At 31.9% G+C, this 20,515-nt stretch overlaps 3 protein-coding genes and 1 non-coding gene across 5 annotated transcripts; 2 read left to right on the top strand and 2 right to left on the bottom strand.

Moving 5' to 3' along the window:
• Positions 1-9,224: 9,224 nt before the first annotated feature.
• On the top strand, positions 9,225-10,007 carry LOC120217414 (transcription initiation factor TFIID subunit 8-like). The gene has a single exon (XM_039214515.1). It carries the CDS (start codon positions 9,225-9,227, stop codon positions 10,005-10,007), a length of 783 nt encoding a protein of 260 aa, XP_039070446.1.
• A 442-nt stretch (positions 10,008-10,449) lies between these two features.
• Positions 10,450-13,952, bottom strand: LOC120217458 (vesicle-associated membrane protein 721-like). The gene is made up of 5 exons (XM_039214547.1): positions 13,613-13,952; positions 12,740-12,881; positions 12,529-12,649; positions 12,053-12,115; positions 10,450-10,716 (listed from the first exon to the last, which is right to left on the bottom strand). Exons 1-5 carry the CDS (start codon positions 13,800-13,802, stop codon positions 10,567-10,569), a joined length of 666 nt encoding a protein of 221 aa, XP_039070478.1. The 5' UTR covers positions 13,803-13,952; the 3' UTR covers positions 10,450-10,566.
• A 764-nt stretch (positions 13,953-14,716) lies between these two features.
• Positions 14,717-14,789, bottom strand: TRNAK-UUU. The gene has a single exon. It is a non-coding gene; the product is annotated as a tRNA-Lys (tRNA).
• Positions 14,790-14,969: 180 nt separating this feature from the next.
• On the top strand, positions 14,970-16,828 carry LOC120217445 (ribonuclease H2 subunit C-like). 2 transcript variants are annotated; one of them, XM_039214534.1, is made up of 4 exons: positions 14,970-15,139; positions 15,219-15,311; positions 15,907-16,088; positions 16,556-16,828. In XM_039214534.1, exons 1-4 carry the CDS (start codon positions 14,983-14,985, stop codon positions 16,616-16,618), a joined length of 495 nt encoding a protein of 164 aa, XP_039070465.1. In that variant the 5' UTR covers positions 14,970-14,982; the 3' UTR covers positions 16,619-16,828. The 2 variants fall into 2 exon arrangements, with proteins under 2 accessions (XP_039070465.1, XP_039070466.1); XM_039214535.1 differs by lacking the exon at positions 15,219-15,311.
• Positions 16,829-20,515: the final 3,687 nt, after the last annotated feature.

Below are 20,515 nucleotides of genomic sequence, written 5' to 3'. Positions count from 1 at the left end.
TCAATAAAAATATATCTTAAAATTTTAAAATATCTATTATTTCCAAACAATTATTTCCTAATTGCGAGTTTGGAGAAATAATAAATGGTTTAGGTAGATAATAGAAAAAAAATCACAAGAGAGAACATACCATGGCAGAATATTTTTGAAAAAGTCATCTAAATACATATTATTTGAATTAACACTAAAGTATTACATACAATATAAAAAATTAATAATACAAAAGAGAAGACAAGTCAAATTATTGATGAATCTAAATAGGCCCATCAACCAAATTTTGGTCTCCCATAACCTTGGTTCCCCCCACCCCAATAAATCGAAATGATGGGCAATTCGCAACCACCATGAGAGGCTATTGACCAAAAAATGAATGGGGATAGAGCAATGATGCGGCTCCCACCCATGTCCAAGACAATTTTTTTCTCTTCTAGTTACAGAGAAAAGTAAAAGCGGTGCTATTAATTTACTGCAAATCCTCGAAGGAAAGGGATACCCCTAACATCAGCGTCTAGGAAGGACATGATTTCAGCAGGCGGTGACTCAAAGGTTATAAACTCCTCCTCTAGACTATATTCTATTTTCGAGTGAATATCGGCGCAAAAATTCCATTCACATAATGTATGCTTGAAGGTTATCACCCAATTTCGAGTTTCTAAAATCCTTATATCTTCAATGATTGCTCCCAGAGGGTGCATTCTAACATCCCCTTTTCAGTAAGATGAAGAGTCACACGAGCATCCACCTCGCATTTGATGTTTCTAAAGCCATAGTCCCATGCGCACGTTAACCACAATCTTTACACCCCTAGTTGATCATTCCCCTCGCAAACACGCACATTGAACAGGAAAAGTGGAAAATGTTTATTCCCGAAAAGAAAAACAACAAAAGAGAAGGGGGGGGGGGAAAGAAAAGGAGTTGGCACCACAAGAAAGAGAGATTGCAATTAAGTGTAGACAGATGGAGATGGATTCCCACACCCCCACTACCACCCTCATCTTTTTTCCTTATCTACTTTTATTATTGCTTTGCTTCCATCATTGCTCATTTTTTTCACTTGAACCACCACCAACAACAAGAAAATACAAGATATATATGATCACCTAAATTCATCATTGTCCAATCAAATGTTCACTAGAACCGTTTCAAATTCGATTATTTAAATCGAAATCCGATACGGACTAGAACAAGATAGCCTAAACTATATTTGATACTCGAAACAAATCAAACTGAATTAAAAGTGACTTGAATCTTAACTAGATCGATATAGGTTTGTTCCTAATTTGACCCGAATCAAAATTAACTCAAATAAGAAATAATTCAAATCGAAAGTAATCCGAGTTTAATTTATCCAAATCTGATATGAACACCGATCCGATTTTAACTCGATATTGAGTCAAAGTGAACGAATAATTTATTTTATTATTATCTATTTTTTTTAAATGTAATAATAATAATTAAATGATGCATATTTTAATATTCGCTTGTATTATACTAATAATTAATTATCACATTTGACAATAGTTTAAGAGTTCAATACTATTATAGTACTAGGTAATTACCACCTTTTGTATTATCTGTTTTTTAATTTGATTTTACTCATATCCAACCTAACCTGATTTGATCCAAAGATTTAAATGCTATCTAGATCTGAAAACTAATCGATTTGATATAGACTCAATCCAAAAATTGGTTGATCCTATATTAACACAATGCAAAAATTGTTCTATACAATATTGACTCGACTTAAAAATTGATTGATTTAATATTGATTTGACCCAATGTCTTACTCTACTTATCAAAAACTTAAACTAAATCTGAATTGAATTCAATCTTATCCTGTTCAAACTTTAATAGAATTTAATTTAAGCTCAAAATGATTCGACCCAAAATAACCCATCTTGAACTCAGTTAGAATTATCCGATTATCACCTCTCATTTGCATTACCTAAAATGAAATGCAGATTTCGTACAAAGTTTGAATGGGATTCCTAGAAATCCAAGATTTTCACTTTTAAAAGTAGGGTTGTAGCAACAAAAATGCTTCACTAGGCAGCCACTAGTTACCAGTTTACTTTCTCTTTTATATCTTCAAAGGTAGGTTCTATATGCCAACCACTGTAAGATTAGATCCCCATGATGATTCAGACAGCTCTTCTATGTAGGAGCCACCAATGGGGAGAGAAAGTAGAAAAAGGTATCCTCTCACCGCCCTTTTTGGGGGTTGCCTACTTTATAATATTTTCTTTTTCTTTCAAAGTGGGTGGCTAAATGAGTATTAAATTAGACAAAATCACAGATAAAGTGCTAATGCTTTTCTAGTAAGGCAGAATAAAGGGCTAAATGGGGTCACTCCAAAAACCTTAATATGCTCATGTACATATTAAAATAAACAAATTGAACTAATGTGTCAAATTCGAGTGAAATTAGGTTTGTCATTGCGACCAACATGATTTAACACCACCTTAGTATGATCATATACATTAATAAACTTTATCCCTATCAAATAGAATGTCGTGAAAATCTAGTAGGTTTTTTAATGATAAAAAAATATTATTTTCTTTAAAGGATCTGAACTCAAATAACTATATATATACAAAATACATATATTTGTTAATTTAAAAAAATTATGAATATATATTATCTTTAATCACCTATAATCACGTTGTTGATTAGTGCTAAACTTACTCTAAGTTCATCAAAACTTTGGGGTTTCACACAAACATGAGAATCCAAGAGATATCATGCACCTTAAAGAAGTGTTGATTCAGTTGGATTTTGACCTCTTCTCTTTTGGTTACCCACCTTTGATGAGTTTTACGTGTCAAAAGGTGTTAAGTTTTGGTTTCCAAGAAACGATGAAAGCCCATTTGTGGGGACAACCCACCTTTGGATGTTGCTGCAATTTGTGACATGAGTTTTGGCAACATGTTATGCTTTACTTTGAATTAACAATGTTAAAAAATATCTTTAAGAACTTGGGGTAAATTATAATGATGATGATCAAACTTTTAGAGCATTTTGACTTTGGTCGTCAAAGTTTTAAAATTTATATTAAAGGCATTGAATTTTAAATAATCTGATACCTATATTTATTAAATATTACACATTTTATACATCTATGTATTAAATCAATGTCAAATGTTTAAAAGTATAACATGGATTCAATATTAAATAAGTGATAACTTATATAAGAAAATTATTTGATATATATATATATATAGTGTAGATTTTAGTTTACACGAGTATGTTTATTTTACTGTCACATGTCTTAGTAATCGTTTAAGATTTTAAATTTTATAATTTAAAAATTAGTGTTTAAAGATTACAGTTTAGAATTTAAGATTTAAGAGTTTAAATTTTAAAATTTGAGATTAAAATAAATGAATAACGTAAAATAATTTTTATACAATTTATGAATCAAATAATAACTCATAATATTTTAAATTTTTAGTAATCCAAATAGACTTGATCGTATTACTATTTACATGATAAAAAGAGTATTTAAATGATAAAAAGAGTTTTTTTTTTATTAATTTAGGGTAGATAAAATGTAATATATGTTTGAAGTTAACTCAACTATTTGACATTGAATGCTCACATCACTATCATTCATGGTACTTGAACCCGAAATCTCAAGAAATAACAACAATTACTTTACCACTGAGGTTGTTTGGTTTGTGCACTGACGAAGCCAACGTATTACAAGGGGTATCAAATGAAACCCCAAAATTTTTCAAAAAATAATTTTTTAATAAATTTAATAAAAATATTAAAATAAATAAATAAATAAATATTAAAAAATTATGGGTACCTTTAAACATAAACTGACACCCATTATTCATTTTCATTTGTTTAAATTTTTTATATAATTTCTAATTTGAAACCTAAAATAAATTTTCTAGTTTCGCCTCTGGGTTCGTGCAGATAAAAATATAAAGAAATAGTAGTTTAAAAAGATTAAAAAGGACCTTAACTAAAACCCAAACGAATATAAAATATGCAGTCGTTTTCGAAATCCGAATTTCTCTTTTATTGCTGCGAAAAAAATTTAATTGAGCGTGACATTGTATAGATGCTTTAGTGTTGTCATTCGTCGCGTACTTTATCAAAATTAATTGTGGACCAATCTTATTTTCCAGCCTTCCAATCTTTAATGCATGATGTGGATACATCGTGTTTGCGTGGTTTTCCATGTCATGTTGAAGAAACTGAAATACTACCTTCATGTAATTCATTTACTTTGGGGCTTTCTCTCTCTTTATTATTATCAAAACTTGAGGGCTCATTTTCTTTGAATAATTGTTGCCTCTCCAATATATATCCCAACATGCCTGCTAATGTTACAATTCTTATCAGGACAAGTCAGCAAGTAATATTGTATATAGATTCAGTATTGAGTTACACCTTACGTAATATAATAATTTAGAGTTAGACCTTACATAATTATTATATAATAATTTTTAAGTTTTACACAGATTTAGGATTGTTGGATGAGTGAAAATAGATGACTGAAATTAATTTTTGTTATTTTTCAGTGAATATTTTCTCATTACCTATTGTTAATCTCAATAATCTATTTTCATTCATTCAACGGTTCTAAATATATGTAAAACTAACAAAATTGCATTACACACTATAATTTTATCCCAAGATAAATAGATTGAAAAGAACGATGTCCCAAGACAAATTAATCCAGCTGAAGACTTAAAGAACAAACCCTGAGTTCCTAGTGTTTGTGTTTGTTGAATTTTAATTAAGCAAAAGGCCATTCTCATAATATGTGGACAAGGATGAACTAAGGGATATTGAGATGCAATCGCATCTTTCAAAATTTTTAAATTTTTATATAATTTAAATATTTTTTTTAATTATCTATTTTTTACCCTAATAACTTTAAATTAAATTATTAAACATTATTTGTTTGAAAGCGAGAAAGGCATATTTTTAGCAGCTAATTCCCTTATTTTCTTGCCACAATGAAGGGTATAATCCCATCGCTTGTTAGCCCGTCTTTGTTGCCAGTTGGAACACGCTATTGAATTTATCAGTAAGTGAAGATGAATTCTTAGTAAAACGAGACGATTGCAAATATAAAGTTTTGGATTATACTACCAACTTCTCTGAAAAACCCATTACAAGAATTTAATTTTTTAGTTTAACTATTGATATATGATTGATTGATTGATTATTTTAGGTTGAATTTGTAGAAACTTATTAAAAGAATGATTTTTTAATTCAATTTACTCTATTTGCAAACACAAAGAATCTAAGTCCTAATTTAATTTAAGAAATCTAATATCTCATCCAACTAAACCAACTCACTTAATTTTTCAAAAAAACATCAATTCATCACAACCTGGTAGATGTATCGGTTTCTTGCAACTTCTCTTTACTCCACAAATGCTACAAACGTAAAAGTATTGGAGAATCATTCATTGCAAAAGACAAAATTGCACTTAAATTTTGGGTTTCGACGTGCACCAAATAGCAATGTGCGCCAAAAAAGATAAAGTCGGTCCCAATAATTTTCCATCTTATGGCACTTTCCACATTGTCGTGCACGAGAAAATTTGAGATACTGGAATCAATGCTATCTATCTCCTAAAAAAGAATGGTTTGATATAAAAAATGTTAAATTATATTTTTTATGTTTAAATGTTAAAAGAATCTTTTGAATGACATGGATAATTTTAAAATATTTTTATTTAAAAAAATATTTATTATATTTAAAAATTAATTTCTCTAAAATTACAAAAAAACCAAAATTTTCTAAAATCTAAAAAAAATCCTAAAATCTTTAATCCTAAAACATCAACCCCACTCGCCGATCATCCCTAGTTGTCGCCACCATTACCGACTATCTAGCCACTCGTTGACGAGCCCCCGTTGTCGACCATTCCTCTCGTTATTGTCCTAATCCCCTAAACTCTTAAACTTATATACTTACAATATCAAATATTAAGATCCTTAAAAATTCCTTAAATGTCTTTGGCCGCACATTTGAATTGCGACAGTCGATTGACCGTTTAATCACCCATTTCCTCTTCAAGTAGCAGTTGTTAATTAGAAGTGGTGCCGACCAATTGCTCGCGAGAGAAAGGGGGTGAGAGGAGAGAACGGGGTGGGTTGGTTGGAGGGAATTGATTTTTTTATTAAAAATATTTTTTTATTTTTTAAATCAAAAATAAATTTCAAAAAAAATATATATAAATAAACACGACATGTATCACTAAACATATTCTTTAACAACCGAAATAAACAATACACTTAAAATAATAATATTTTTAACTTTAAACACCAGAATTAACAAAAATTAAATAATTTAAACACTTAAATAAAAAAATTATATAATTTAAATTAATTACTATTATATAAAAAAATTGAACAGATAATGATTGCTTTGTACCCGTCATATCCTTGTTATATATCTCAATATTTATCTAAAGGCCCACTAGAGTAGCACGATAGATACGTTTTGCGAGTCATGGTGTCATTGCTTATTTTTTAACCTAATTATTATGTGCAAATATGGGTTTATTCATTTAGTATTCTTTTTCTAGATATATTATCAAAATTCATTTAGTGAAATGTGCAATATTATAATTTTAAACATATTATATATATAATGTCATTATTATATATATATAAGACTTTTTAGGGAATATGAACCAACTTATCTCAGTAGTTAAAGGAATCGTTGATGTTTTTAGAGGTCACACGTTCGAGCACCAGTGATTTCAAGGGTGATTAAACGTTTATTGTCAAATAATTAAGAGTACTTAGAACAGATGTTATTTTGTAATCACCTTTAGCTTAATAAAAAAAAAGACTTGTTAGGGAGTACATATTAACTTATCTCAATGGTCAAATAAATCGTTGTTGATCCTAAAGTTCATGGGTTCGAGCATCTACGACAACAAGAGTGATTCAAACGATTGAAAGTAGTTAAAATAGCTTAATAAAAGAGACCATATTATCATATTAATGTTGTAAAACTGTCATCTATTTTCTATTATATAAAGTAAACGGATTACATAGCTCAGACACATTGAAAGAAAATCATTTTCCCTACATAGTCTCTACAGTTTTAATTTCTTTTTTTACTGGGTGAATTATCAAAATTATATATTTTTTGTCTGAAATTTTCCTTATCGAGAAGAGTAAGATAGATTTATTTTCACTTTATTATTCAAATGTATAATTATTGAAGAATTGTATTAATTTTAAGAAAAAAACATCCATTTTAAAAATTACATAAGTGAAGTAGATTTTATTTTTAACAGAATACTTTATATAACACTACAATTAAATTTAATTTAATTTCTTTCAATTTTTTTATAAAGGAGGTATGCACGTTTTTTATTAGATAACCACATACAATACCAAACTGCAATCATAAATCTCATTAAAAATTCTAAACCTAAATGGAAGAAAAATAGTACACCATACTTACGAATATAACTCGAGGAAATCAAAAGATAACACAGAACAACAACAAACCGAACCAACACCAAAAAAGGAACCTAACCAGCGCACAAGCACAATGTACCCCTAAACAAATCCACAGCCATACTACAGCACCGCGAAAGCACCACACGACCCCTGAAACAATATTTATATTTTATTTTACAACCATCCTATTATTCCAACAAAAATAACCATCAAAACAATCAATGAGTGCTTTTGGATGTGATATTGGAGCCATATCGACCTGTACTTTGCAACCTCCCTTGCTTAGGCCTCAGTTGGTTCCACACAAGAGCAGTTGAATATGTAATGCAATTTTACTACGTGATAGTTTAATTTAAAGTTAATTTAGTATATTTTTTTATTTTTAAATATTTTTTTATTCAACTTAAAAAGTTATATATAAATTTGTAATATTTTCGATTGCAACAAAAAAATTATATTGTGGGAGTTTAGGACTTACAACCGATAATATTATGAAAAATGTAACATTTTTTATTGTAACCGAAAATGTTATCATGTCTAACTTAAAAATCACGTTTTTTTTATTAGATTTTCAGTTACAACCGATTTCTACGGTTTTTTAACCTTATATTAACCAATTGTATTTTAAAATTTCCAAAATATATACTACTAGGAAAATGACCAAATTTCCACTCCGTTGTCTGGCATATTTGGTAACTGATACCTAATACTGCAGATTTATTTCCTTTGTTTGGCGATGGTCGACCCTCTTCATCGTGGGTGGTTCCACTAAGGATAAAGCTTAAAATATGGTTTAAGTATATTTACTGTTGTTGTACGACCCACGGTTAAAATATTTTTAGATTAATGTTTAATGGTTTAATCGTTTATTTTTTTTATATTTTATACACGTAAAATATATGTTGAAAATTGGATAATTTAAAAATATTTAATTATTTATTTTATGTACAGTACTTTCAGCTATTGAACATTTATTACTAAAGATATTGATTTGGATCAACATAATAAAATTATCAAATTAATTCAAAAATTGTGCACACACAACAATTGCAATTATGTTTTTTTTATCGTAGTACAACTACATGGTTAAATTTAACAGTTAGATTATTAATACTAATTGTATAAAAGTTACAAAATTATATTAAGTTAATTGGCTTGTGATTTTCAAATTCAAGGAGAGAATCGGTTAAAAAATATTAAATCAGTATATTGTGGATTTTTACATCAGTAATGTATTTATATTACATTTGTGTAATTTTAAAATTGATTTTTCAAACCCAAATCCATAATAGTTTCCCCCAGTCTCAAATAATTATAGCCATCATCCAAAACCTAAGCCCAACAAAAGTTTCAAAACCCAAATCCATTATAATATCACCCTAACCCAACCAAACTTCCAAACCCTAATCATTCAAAGGATTATTCCACACCCAGATGAATTTAACCGTACACTTTGCTTCTATTGGGTATTGAATCCACAACCTGAAGAAAATGAAAGATATCAATAGAGAGTTTTTAACCATTTGTACTAAAGACTTTTGATAAATATATCAAATTTTTTAAATAAATATAATATTTAAATACAAGTAAAAGATATAAAACTTATAGAGTTTAAATTTGGTTTTACTTGTTATATCCAATACAAAGAGAAGCAGACCAATCTAGGCCTCCTCCAAGTCTACTTAAAGATATGGCCCAAATCATTAGTCAAAACCTATTAAACATATTTAAAAATAAAAACCCTACGTTTTTAGTTCTTAATTCTACCAACCATGACGAAGCCAAAATCCAGGAGAAAATCAAATGCCCAACAGGAAGAAGCAACAAATCCAAGTGAATTCTCGTTCGACATAACCAGAGTAGCCGTGGCTCAGATCTGCAAATCGGTTGGGTTTAGGCGTAGCCAGGTCACGGCGCTCAACGCCCTAACCATGGTAGCCACCAAATACCTGGAAACCCTAGCCAGGTCCGCCACATCATTCTCGCACGCCGCCAATCGCGCCCAATCCAACATCCTGGATATCACCAACGCCCTCCACGACACGTCCCTGCAATTGGGTTTCAAGGGTGCAGCCACCCTGTACGGAGACGATTGCTTGTTGAAGTCGGCGGTGTTGGAAGATCTGTGTACTTTTGTCAGCTCCACGGATGAAATACCTTTCGCCAAACCCATTGAGAGACCAAAGGAAAGAGAAACAGAAGATTTAAAAGCTTCACCGGAGAATTTGCAGAGAGGTGGTCATATCCCGGAATGGTTACCAGGGTTCCCTGATGTAGGTAATAGAGAACAATGCAATCAAAGGGTCAGCAGGGAAATGTTGTGGGAAAATTCTACTTCGGTTCTGGTACATAACAATGAAGGATTTGAAGAGAAGAGAGATGACAGTAAAGGTGGGAAATCGTCAAAGAAGAGAACAAGAGTGAAATTCTGGATTAAGGGAGATCAAAGAATGCGCATGAATGGTTTTAGTGGCAATAATTTGTTTAGTCAAAGTACAGATGACGAGGCAGAGGTGAAACAGACTTTGGTGTATCAGAGGAGAAAGAAGCTATAAGCTTAGACTGGGATTTAAATTAGGGTTGCAACTATCAATTCCGGTACAATTGTACAATAACGGTTTCGAATTGCATCGTTGCTTAATTCCCTGGCTGAGGCTCTTCAACAGAAAACTGGCTTTTTTTTAATCTCTGGAAACATATATTTGTTGGCCCTGGGCCTTGAACCCAGGAACCCCTTCTGTATAAATATTAAAAAACTTATTGCATCCACTAGGCCATCAAGCAGAGCAATGTTGTAGGATTCAGAAAATTTATATATATTTTTTGAATATCAAATGTCCAATGACTAAAGAAACAACCTTGTATCAATAAAGTTAATGTAGAGAGAAAATTTTTGAGCCAACTATGAAGCTTGCAAAAAGCACATTTCGTATAATGCAATAAGAACATATACGGTTTGTTCACATTCAATGAATAACTAGAAGCAAACTTCTGGTGATTGCTATATCCTTTTTCTGGCAATGAAGTCTTCACAATATATTTTTTTAATATTTTCGTCACAGTATTATCAGAAAAGCTCTGCTGAAAAACTAATAACCCTATTCAAGAAGGCTCTCATTTTCCACAATGGAAACCATGGCAAACAGAAAGAACAATGATCAGGGTCAAGGCTATCAGTATTCCTAGAACAATTAGCTTGATCTTCATGTTCTGTAACCACATTTTCCTCCGTATTTTGGTTCCAGTGTTCCGAAAGTCTTGAGCCTGCAAAGAATAATTATTTCAGAAAATTGAAACGAATGTTGTAGCTACAATAGCAACATGTTAAAATTACATCTCCTTGTAATCGCTTAATCAGCAAAAGTCTGGTGCTGCTATCTAGCGCAGGGTTTAAGAAAGCAGTGGCATAGCAGCGTCTTTTCAGTAGCAACACTGTCTGCCAACGCTGTTGGACTAAAATAACCGTGAAAATATTTTGCACCAATAGCTACAAAATGCAGTTTAACAAAAGTTTGCAACTTGAAACCTCAGACACAGAGTATAGAAACCGCATCCGCAACCTTTCTTTCAAGAATATCCAGCACACATCAACAACACGATCTCACAAATCACACAGATTTTTTGAAAAAATCTCAACTCAAGCAGAAATTCAAAAGATAAGTCGAGCAATTATCCTTCAGTTTCTTACTTCTGGGGTGGACTCAATCAGAGAGCGCAAATGCCTGCTGCAGCCTTGAACTTAAAACCAAGGGAGGGAGACTGGAGAGAGACCAAGACCTGAGAGCTTAAAGCATGACAGACTGAAAAGGCAGCTAAATGTTGAAGCTTTAAGGCAGAGAAAACTCTAGGGAAGGAGCATGTTTGAGCGAATTGCCTGTAAGCTGTTACTATGAGTGGACTTGGTCACTAGAGTTGAAGACATGTGGGCTTATTGGGATGTAGACAGAAAATATGAAGAAGAAGAGAACATGGCTGGATGAAAATAAAAAATATATATAGAATTGAGGGCATTTGGAAATTTGGGTGAAACTTGAGTGATGGGATGGGGACTGTGTGGCAGGCGGTGCCAAATTAAGCTGAGTCCATTTTGAGTGACCAGACCCTCTTATCTTTTTCTTATATATATATATATATATATATATATATTTAGCTAATGCTTTAGGAAAATGATTAAAAAGGGTTTCTAGAATTATAAAAGTCATTGTTATATTTTACAATAATTTGTGCAGATTTGAAATAAAATAAAATAAAATTCATGACTGTGATCACATCCAGGACCATGGTAGCATCAGTTGAATCTGCAATCATGACAAACATGATCCGACCAAAACACGACATGACCAAATTCAAACTCCGTCTCTAGCATGTAAAATTAACATCTAATCCTACTGAAATGAATGTCTCTTTTCTTATACTTCTAGCATGCCTCATGTCTTTCTTTGGCAAAATAACAAATTTATACAGAGTACTCCAAGCCAAATCTCAACTCTTAACATGTTATCAACTGAAACAACAAACTTAGTTGATGCTATTGGATGTTTAACTTTGCATTGATATCTGATTGATGCATGAAGGAGAGAGAAAAGGGAGATAAACTGACCTGGTGATGAAGATTCTCAGTCTTATCCACTAGCAGCTCTATCTTTTCCCCTCTATCTAACACCTATAGGAAGGAAATTCAGTAAAAAAAATATCAAAAGCATGTTTCAAGTAAGTTGGTTATTACCAAAAAATTTATTATAATTTAATACGGGAAAATGCAAGTATTAGCATTTGGAAAAAACCCACAAATAATTGAGTCCGCAAGAAAAAATCTATCCCACACCAATTAAATATAGTCACATAGATTTAAGAGAGGACGTATCATAGACTTATCAAATTGAGTATAGGTATCTGTCACTTTGACTATGCAGTCAGAGTAGCCTAAAAATAAATGAAACGTAAACCACAAATAAACCTATGTAAAAACAGAGCACCAAAACCCATATCATCTACTCTAGAGTCATTCCCCTATCTAGAAAAAGCTGGAAGAACAATAGGAGCATAATCATGGTGCATCTAATAAAGCACATCTACCTTTTCAATGTTCTCCATCATAACACCTTTGACTTCCGAAACCTGAGCTTTAACCTTAGCAAGCTTGCTTATTTCTTCAGGATGCTCAACGCAGTACTGCATATGCTCTTTTAGCTTCGGCCTGCAATTTAAAGCATGTAATATTATTCTCTTCACAAGAAGATAAACTATCTCCATAAAGTAATTCAAGATCTTAGTCAGGGGCAGATACCCGAACTCCTTGCTCAGGCTGTTGGCGGGAGCTGATGCAGCCTTTCCGCTGCCATATTTTGAAACAAAATCATCCTTGATACGCTCCAAAAAAGCAACAGGCACTTGCCTTCCAGCAGACTCGTCGGCAACAACACAATATGCTGCAACATTGAAAAGTCAGCCAATCTACCAACATCATTGAATAAAGAAACCTGTCCACAAGAATGCAAATAATAGCACAAAATGGTTCTTACAACAACTCTTGAAGTCGATTAGACTTCATCAAAGCAGAACGCATAAGCACTAAAACTAGCTGATTGTTTAATAGATTTCTAATGATATCTTCTCTACCCCCCAGACAGACCACATGCTGTGAATCCCCTTCTTCTGGTTCAACATTAATGTGGAATGTGGATTACATAAGTGTATCTATATACTTAAATAAATACGAGATGTATTCCAATCATGTTTATGAGAAATTGAACATCAAAAGACCAAACCACACAAGACACAATACACTTGCACATGGGACTTCAACAACCAGCATATTGAACAGATTCAGTACACCGCAAAAGAATAAACCAAAAGATATCCATAATAAAGCTTTATACACAACGCAATCAATTTAAGCTCGCATACTATAATGCTTAATAACTAGAGATAAATTTAATTAATCTAAAATTAAACAAGAACACAGTTTCCACTTATTTTTTCATTTCTAACAAGTAATATTCTCATAAACAATCCAATGGGGAAAAAACCCAAACTTCCTCTCTAGATCTCAAATCTAACTTTTTCCCGACGATCAAACTCATTTTCTAAAGATGCGAACTATAAAATCAAGGAACCCACAGTTTAAATTTCTAGAAAAAGAGAAGAAGATGAACTTAACTGTAGCCATTGTCAACAAGATAATTGAAGGTGTGGCCATCACAGTTGTAAGTGAACTTGTTGTTGGAAGAAGGAAGCTTTTGAAGGCATTGGAAAGCTATGGAATTGAAATTCCCAGAGAATTCAGTGTACTCTGCTAAGATAACTTCCCCACGAGATACAAATGCATAAATCAACGATTTCTGCACCATTTTCTCAGATTTCTTTGGCTATGAGATTTGAGGAATCAGGGAGAAAATAAAGAGAGATCTGAGATTTGAGAATCCCTCTTTCTCTTTCGCTTTCTCTTTATATTGCTTCCCTTTAGTAGCACTCTTCTGCTGGCATTTTGTATACCTATAGATCACAAAAAGGCAAAGTAAAAATGGTTTAATGAGGTTTAAAGAAAGCTACGATTCAAAACCTTTTCCAATAATATAATAATCCACTAATATCTTTAATTTTAATTTAAGAGTTAAAGTATTTTTTTATTTAATTAATTCATTTTAATATTATTATTTAAATTACAAGGTAAAGGAGTTGATAAAATTTTATTATAATTTTGGTAGAAATAGTATTCCAAGTAAACCAAACCCTTTTATTTCCTTTTAATTTAAATTAAGGGTAAATTGGTTATTAAAATATGAATAAACTTTTATTTTTAGCACTGAAGTTTTAGTAGTAGTAAAATGATCATTATTGTTTTGTAAGAAATCAATTGCTCAACCATTAATAGATGGTACTACAATTATAGAAGTCTAATATTAAGTAATGAAATGATCGTTAATATTATCGTTTTATTAATGAACTGTAAAAAAATTATGATTCGATTAAAATATTAAATCAAATATCTTAAAATCATTCAATCAATACATAGTTAATATTGTATAACAATTCTTGTAGACTATATTTATCCCATTAAACTTATTATTTTATTGACTTTTGATGTTATCTTTTCTATTTTTACTTCGAATTATTTAAAAGTATTAATATAAGAATATGTTTTAAAAAGTCTGAAACCATATTATTGAAGAAAATGGAGAGTGGGTATAGATATCAGATAGGGTGTGCTTATGCGTTGGGGTGAAATTAAGTTTCGGAGGATGTAAACCAAAACACAAAACAACGCCGTCTGTGGGAATCGAACCCACGACCACGTGGTTAAAAGCCACGCGCTCTACCGGCTGAGCTAAGACGGCAAGGATGGCATTTGTCTAATTTAATTTTATTTGATCTAAACTTTTTATTATTATCGTGATGAAATGGTCCCTAATTCGTTTATCAGAAGCGCGGGAAAAAAAATTGGGTACTGTTGCCAACAAATCAGAGAAAAGCCTAAATTTCGAGGTGTGGAGATAATTAGAATTAGGGTTTTGAATTGAGAAGGGGAAAATGGCGGAAGATAGGGGAACAACAGGAACCATAAACCTAAGCCAGAATGTGAAAGAGGAAACAATAAATATAAGTGGTCAGATCCATCATCTTCCATGCTACATCAAATTCAATGGCCCTTGCTCTGTTTCTCAATACTTCAAACCCAAACTCAAAGGTAATACCATTTTCCTTTTTCTTTTTTTATAATTAAAAGTTTTTGCAAATGTAAATATTTTTTATTTTATTGTTAGTAGGGAAGGATATTGATGGGTTAACAGTAAAGGAAGCGCATTTTAGAGGAAGGAAGCTTCAAGGAACTACTATTTCTCTTCCAAATGGATATTCTGGTAGTTTCCCCCCCCCCTTTTCTTTCTGGGTTTTTGTATGTCTAATTTTGTTGATGTTGTGGACTGAAATTCTGAGTTGCAGTTGCATTGTATGTTGGAACTGTGAACATTTTGTTCTTAACAATGTTTCCAGCCCTCTGAATTTTAGGAAAATCTATATGGTTGTCCGTTTACAGGTAAATTATTATGTAAAAAACAACGGGCAACGAATTGCATGATATATGTTTTTTGGGTTTTAGGAAGTTCCACTAATCTTGCTGAAGGCTTCATGCTCTACGTATTACAGTATTAACAGATTCGATATAGTCGTAGTCCATACGCTGTTCCCTCTTGTTTTCTTCTTCATTGTCCCTGTTCAGAAATTTCATCTTTGTTTTTTGGGTTTGCACAATTGGGTTCATAGTTCTTCCCGACGACTTTTCATGGCTTTAACTAGATGAACTTCTCTTATCTAGGAGGCTCGTAGGGTGTCTGTTTACTGAAGTTAGCATCAATTTAATCCTGCCATATTTGTTTCTTTTGTTTGCTTTTATGTAGATTTGTATGTGTTTCAATAGATTTCAAGTGATTTTACTATTCCTGGTTGCTCTTGCAGGCTTTGTTCTTACGAAGAAAACCTCGGGCAAGAGGAAAGCTTGTGATGTATCTGAAGAGAACTCAAACAATTGGGAAATGAAAGCCATGTTTGATGAATTAACATATTGGAATCACGATAGCCTTCCATCAAAAGATGATCCCTTCCTGCGTTCTTTTCATTGGTTTGCTGTTGCAGAAGCTGTAAGTTTATCCATCATACGATGCCTAAAGGCACGGAAATATTCTTCAATTCCGATTATTTTGGGCCTAGTTCTTGATGTTACATTCATTGGTTTATAGTCATCTGACAAAGGCAAGCCTATGTATTTAAGTCTAATGACGCAGGAGCTTATACTAGAGGTTTCCCTTAACCCTAAGTTTTTCTCGAGTTCCATCTTCTTTCCTACTCGTTTGTTCAGCCTAGTTCTTTTGATTACTATTGTTGTTTTTATTCTTACCCATTTCATATAAGTAGTCTAGTCCATTCAAAATCGTTCCCGTTCTTGATTAAGTTGGATCGAGTTTGAGGTATTTATTTATGTTGTATTAAACCGTCCAAATGATATCATTGTAAGAAATTGTGTTTATATTGACTAGGATCTCATTTTGTTAACAATAAGTGTATGCGTAATTTCTTCCCATCTTACTCTGAGAAGCATCTTTTGCAGCTGCACAAACCGGTAAAAGCTGAAGACTTGGCTACTGTTGATGCTGCCCCGGGGAGAAACTAGTGGACCAATAATTGAAAGCGTGGAGCATCTTCTGATATCCGGCCACTGCATTTCTTTCTTGTACAGTTCGTAGTGGGGAAAGAATTGATAGGCTGAGTGAAAACATGGCGAAAATCCGATAACCTTCATCTATGATTTACTGAACTTCTGATTCGTAGAGTAAGTTAGACTTATCAACATCAAAAATCTCTTTGGAGGAGCACAAACTAGGAAAAGTCGTTAATTCAATGATCAATCAAGACTATTCTCTTTCAATATGTTAGTCTGATATGAGTTTAGTCATCTTGTCTTTGCATTGTTGTCTGTGTACCGTACCAGCTCATTCAGTCTAGGAATTACTAGGGTTTTCTCCTTTCCTTGGCGGGGAAGGTTTAGAACCATTAGAATGGAGTTAACATATGCTTTGGAATCTTGAGTGACACCAATGCTGGATGACTTTTCCCTTAATCTAGTCGTCTTGAGTGGCCAATGAACCTCAAATTTCATCAAAAGATTCACTTTGATTTCCTTGTTTGATTTATCATATTAGATTCCCTAGAATCTCTCAAAAGAAACGAAATCACCCCAAAAAGGTTCAAACTTCTTGAATCTCAATCTACGCATTCCACCATCATATGACCTGTGTCTAGATATATGTTCTTTCTCTCACCAACAACAATCCCTCCACCGTTTAGATCCTCGAATGAAGTCACCGACTTTGAGAAGCCCAAAATCTAAATCACTCATTTGTAGCAAAAGTAATTGAGTGACTCAATCATAATATAATGACCCATGTATAAACTTATTAGTAATATAGTGACATGTGGTGTGATTCACCTTTATACTAATCGTTATACAACGTAAGTCAAACACCTCAAGAATAAAAGAAATTTCTATGTTAGCATCTCAATTTTTAAGGTTGGCATCAAGAACTAAATTCTTTGTAATATATATGTTTGGATGCGGCTCATAATTGCCAAAGCTTGCAAAGATCTTAATGATAGGAACCACAAAGATTTTTTTTTAAAAACCCTTCATTTTCGCAATGGCTAGCAAGCTTCATCAAGAAGCAGATAACAGTAGTATCATCCAGCACAGAGACGCTGTAAGTACATAGTGTTATAACACACGCATGAACCAAACATGTTGTTTGGTTACCAGGAAAATAAATTTAATTGTCTTTTAAAAGTTACGTTTCAGTCATTTTTGTTATCAATTTATAAAATTTTTAATCATTTATGTTATTGATTGTTACATTTTGGTCACAGAGTTGTTGGTCTTATTATTTTGATGAAATAGTTAATTTTTAATTATATTCTTGAACTTTAGATTAAATGCTAATTTGACTCTAAATTTCGGGTAAAATATAGTCATTGACGTACTATTTTACAATTCTTTTTATATTTTTTAAAAAATATTCTAGGCCTGAAGTGTTGCAAGCGCAAGTTTTACACATTCTTTTTGCAATAACAAAGAGTTGAAATTATTTATTATTGTCTACCAATAAGATAAGTAGTGTTTTATGAATTATGATTCTTTTCTCGTTTTTATTTTCATAACAAACGGGGATTAATGAGCTAGCAAAATCATTATTAATTACTAAACAAAGAAGGTAGGTTACGTAATGTCTGTGGAAAAATATATTGGTCCCTTTTTTAGAGATTATGTACATGTATAAGTTTTACTCAAGTCCACAACGGAAGCACCAGTGGTCTAGTGGTAGAACAGTACCCTGTCACTGTATAAACCCGGGTTTGATTCCCGACTGGTGCAGTTATCTTTTCCTTCAAGCAATGCTTAGATTATTCGTGCTAGCGATGGCATTTTTTTTTCAGACCAACAGATGAAGAAGAAGCGGAAACATTAGTATTAGAACTGTGTTAACTTATTAACAAAAACCAAGTTCCCACAAATTAATATAAACCAAAACGGAGTTGGTCGTATGAAGAAAACATTACAAATATATATATTAAGATTCATATTTTATAATCTTTACTGATATTTTTATAATAATTAGATAAACCAATGTTATCTTAGAATCCTGCACAAATCTTTAATGTCCCCCGTGCATATTCACACTCTCTATAAGACTATTCCATTGCCCCTAAATCCCATTTCTTTTAAGCAGATCATTTCCCATAAAACTTTATTCTCTGGCCTCTTTCCATGGCATCATCATCTTCTAGCACTAGCACTGGATAGGTTGCCTCAGGTAGTTCCCTTATCATTGGTAATTGCATGGTTTTGACGATTCTTGGTAATTACACGTACATTGAATTTAAACCCTTTGTGGACTTAGGACCCCTCCTCAAAAGACTGTACCCTCTTTTATGCTTTTATTTTGGGGGATAGTTGGGTAGCCCTTTGGGCGGTATGATTTTGTTGACAAAGTTGAGTGAATTTTCTATAGCTTACGAGTTATGCCATTGCAATGTCAGCTCTCAAGGGGAGCATAGTTTAACGTTATAAACAAACCATCCGTGTAATCTTCTTTTAAGATAATCTGAACTAGGATTAGCGATCATCGATAACGGTGGTCAGCGGTGACCCAAGGTGATTGACGGGAGATTTCGGTCCAATTTTGGGGTCAAATTAATATTTTACCTTAAAGTTTAGGGTCAAATTAGTATTCTGTCTAAAGTTCAGGAGTCAAATTAAAATTTAATATTTTTATTAACATACTATGTGATCAAACTAACAGTAATGAACGACTTAGTGATCAAAATATAATAATCGATAACGTAAATGATTTAAATCTAATAAATCGATAACATAAGTGATCAAAACGTATTTTTTTTTCAAAACCAGTGAACAAAACTGAAACTAAAGTGACAATTCATGTAGTTAACCCTATACTTTAAATACTTGTTTGGCTCCAGATACAAAGCTTTTCTTTAATGATACAAAATCAATGTCAAATACATTTATATACTCGCACATGTAGGTAATATAAACATACAATAGCATACATGTAATGTTGCTCAGCAACTCCACCATTATTTTTGCTTGAGATAGTCCCAAGCCAGATTCCCTAGTATCCTCAAACATATACAAATTTGCAAAAATTATAATTCTTTGTTTACAACACCAAATTGGTGAAATGGATACCGAGAAGATAAAAAAAAAGGAGTGAGCAGAGAATTTTGAAATCCAACAATCATTAATAACAACGACCAACAGTGAGTGATAATGATAATCAATAGTGACTTACAAGTGATGAGTGGAGGTCAACCCCAATGATTTTGATTGGATTTGAGCCAAATTTATATTTTATCTAAAGTTTAAGAGTTAAATTAGTATTTTATCTAAAATTTATGGTCAAATTAATATTTTGTCTAAAATTTAAGGGTCAAATTAAGATTTAACTATTTTTATTAATTTATCACATCAGCATATAAATATGAATTAATGGTTCAGTGTCCAAAATAAAATATATTAATAATAAGAGTAACCAAGAAGTAAATTTTTCAAAACCGATATCAAAAGGCTTAATATAAGAATAAGTGTTCAAACAACACCCTAAGTTAAATTTTAGGCAATTTTTCGTTAACAATAAGTGTATAATAGTTTATCCATCAAAATTTTAGGTGCATGAATTGTAATAGTCATTAAAAAAATCGTTATATGACACATGTCACGTTTATATTTTTTAAAAAATTAGGAATATTATTAGTTAAAAACTAATTTTAAAAAAATATAAAAAAAAATTCGAAAAATTAAAATCTTTCATTCCAATCTCATTATCAATCATCGTCGATCATCATTTACCACCTTCGCCATTATCAAATGATCATCCACCCGTCGACTTTCAATATCGACCATCATTCATGTCGTCATCCCAATCCTCCTAAATTTACAAATCTATAAACTTAAATCTCTAAATCTAATACTCAAATTCCTAACTCTAATTAGAAATTT

This window comes from Hibiscus syriacus, unplaced genomic scaffold, assembly GCF_006381635.1.
Source record: "Hibiscus syriacus cultivar Baekdansim isolate YM2019G1 unplaced genomic scaffold, ASM638163v2 tig00110187_pilon, whole genome shotgun sequence".
Taxonomy (NCBI): Eukaryota; Viridiplantae; Streptophyta; class Magnoliopsida; order Malvales; family Malvaceae; genus Hibiscus; species Hibiscus syriacus.
The sequence above is the reverse complement of the archived record's forward strand: the minus strand, read 5'-3'. Positions and strand labels throughout refer to the sequence as shown.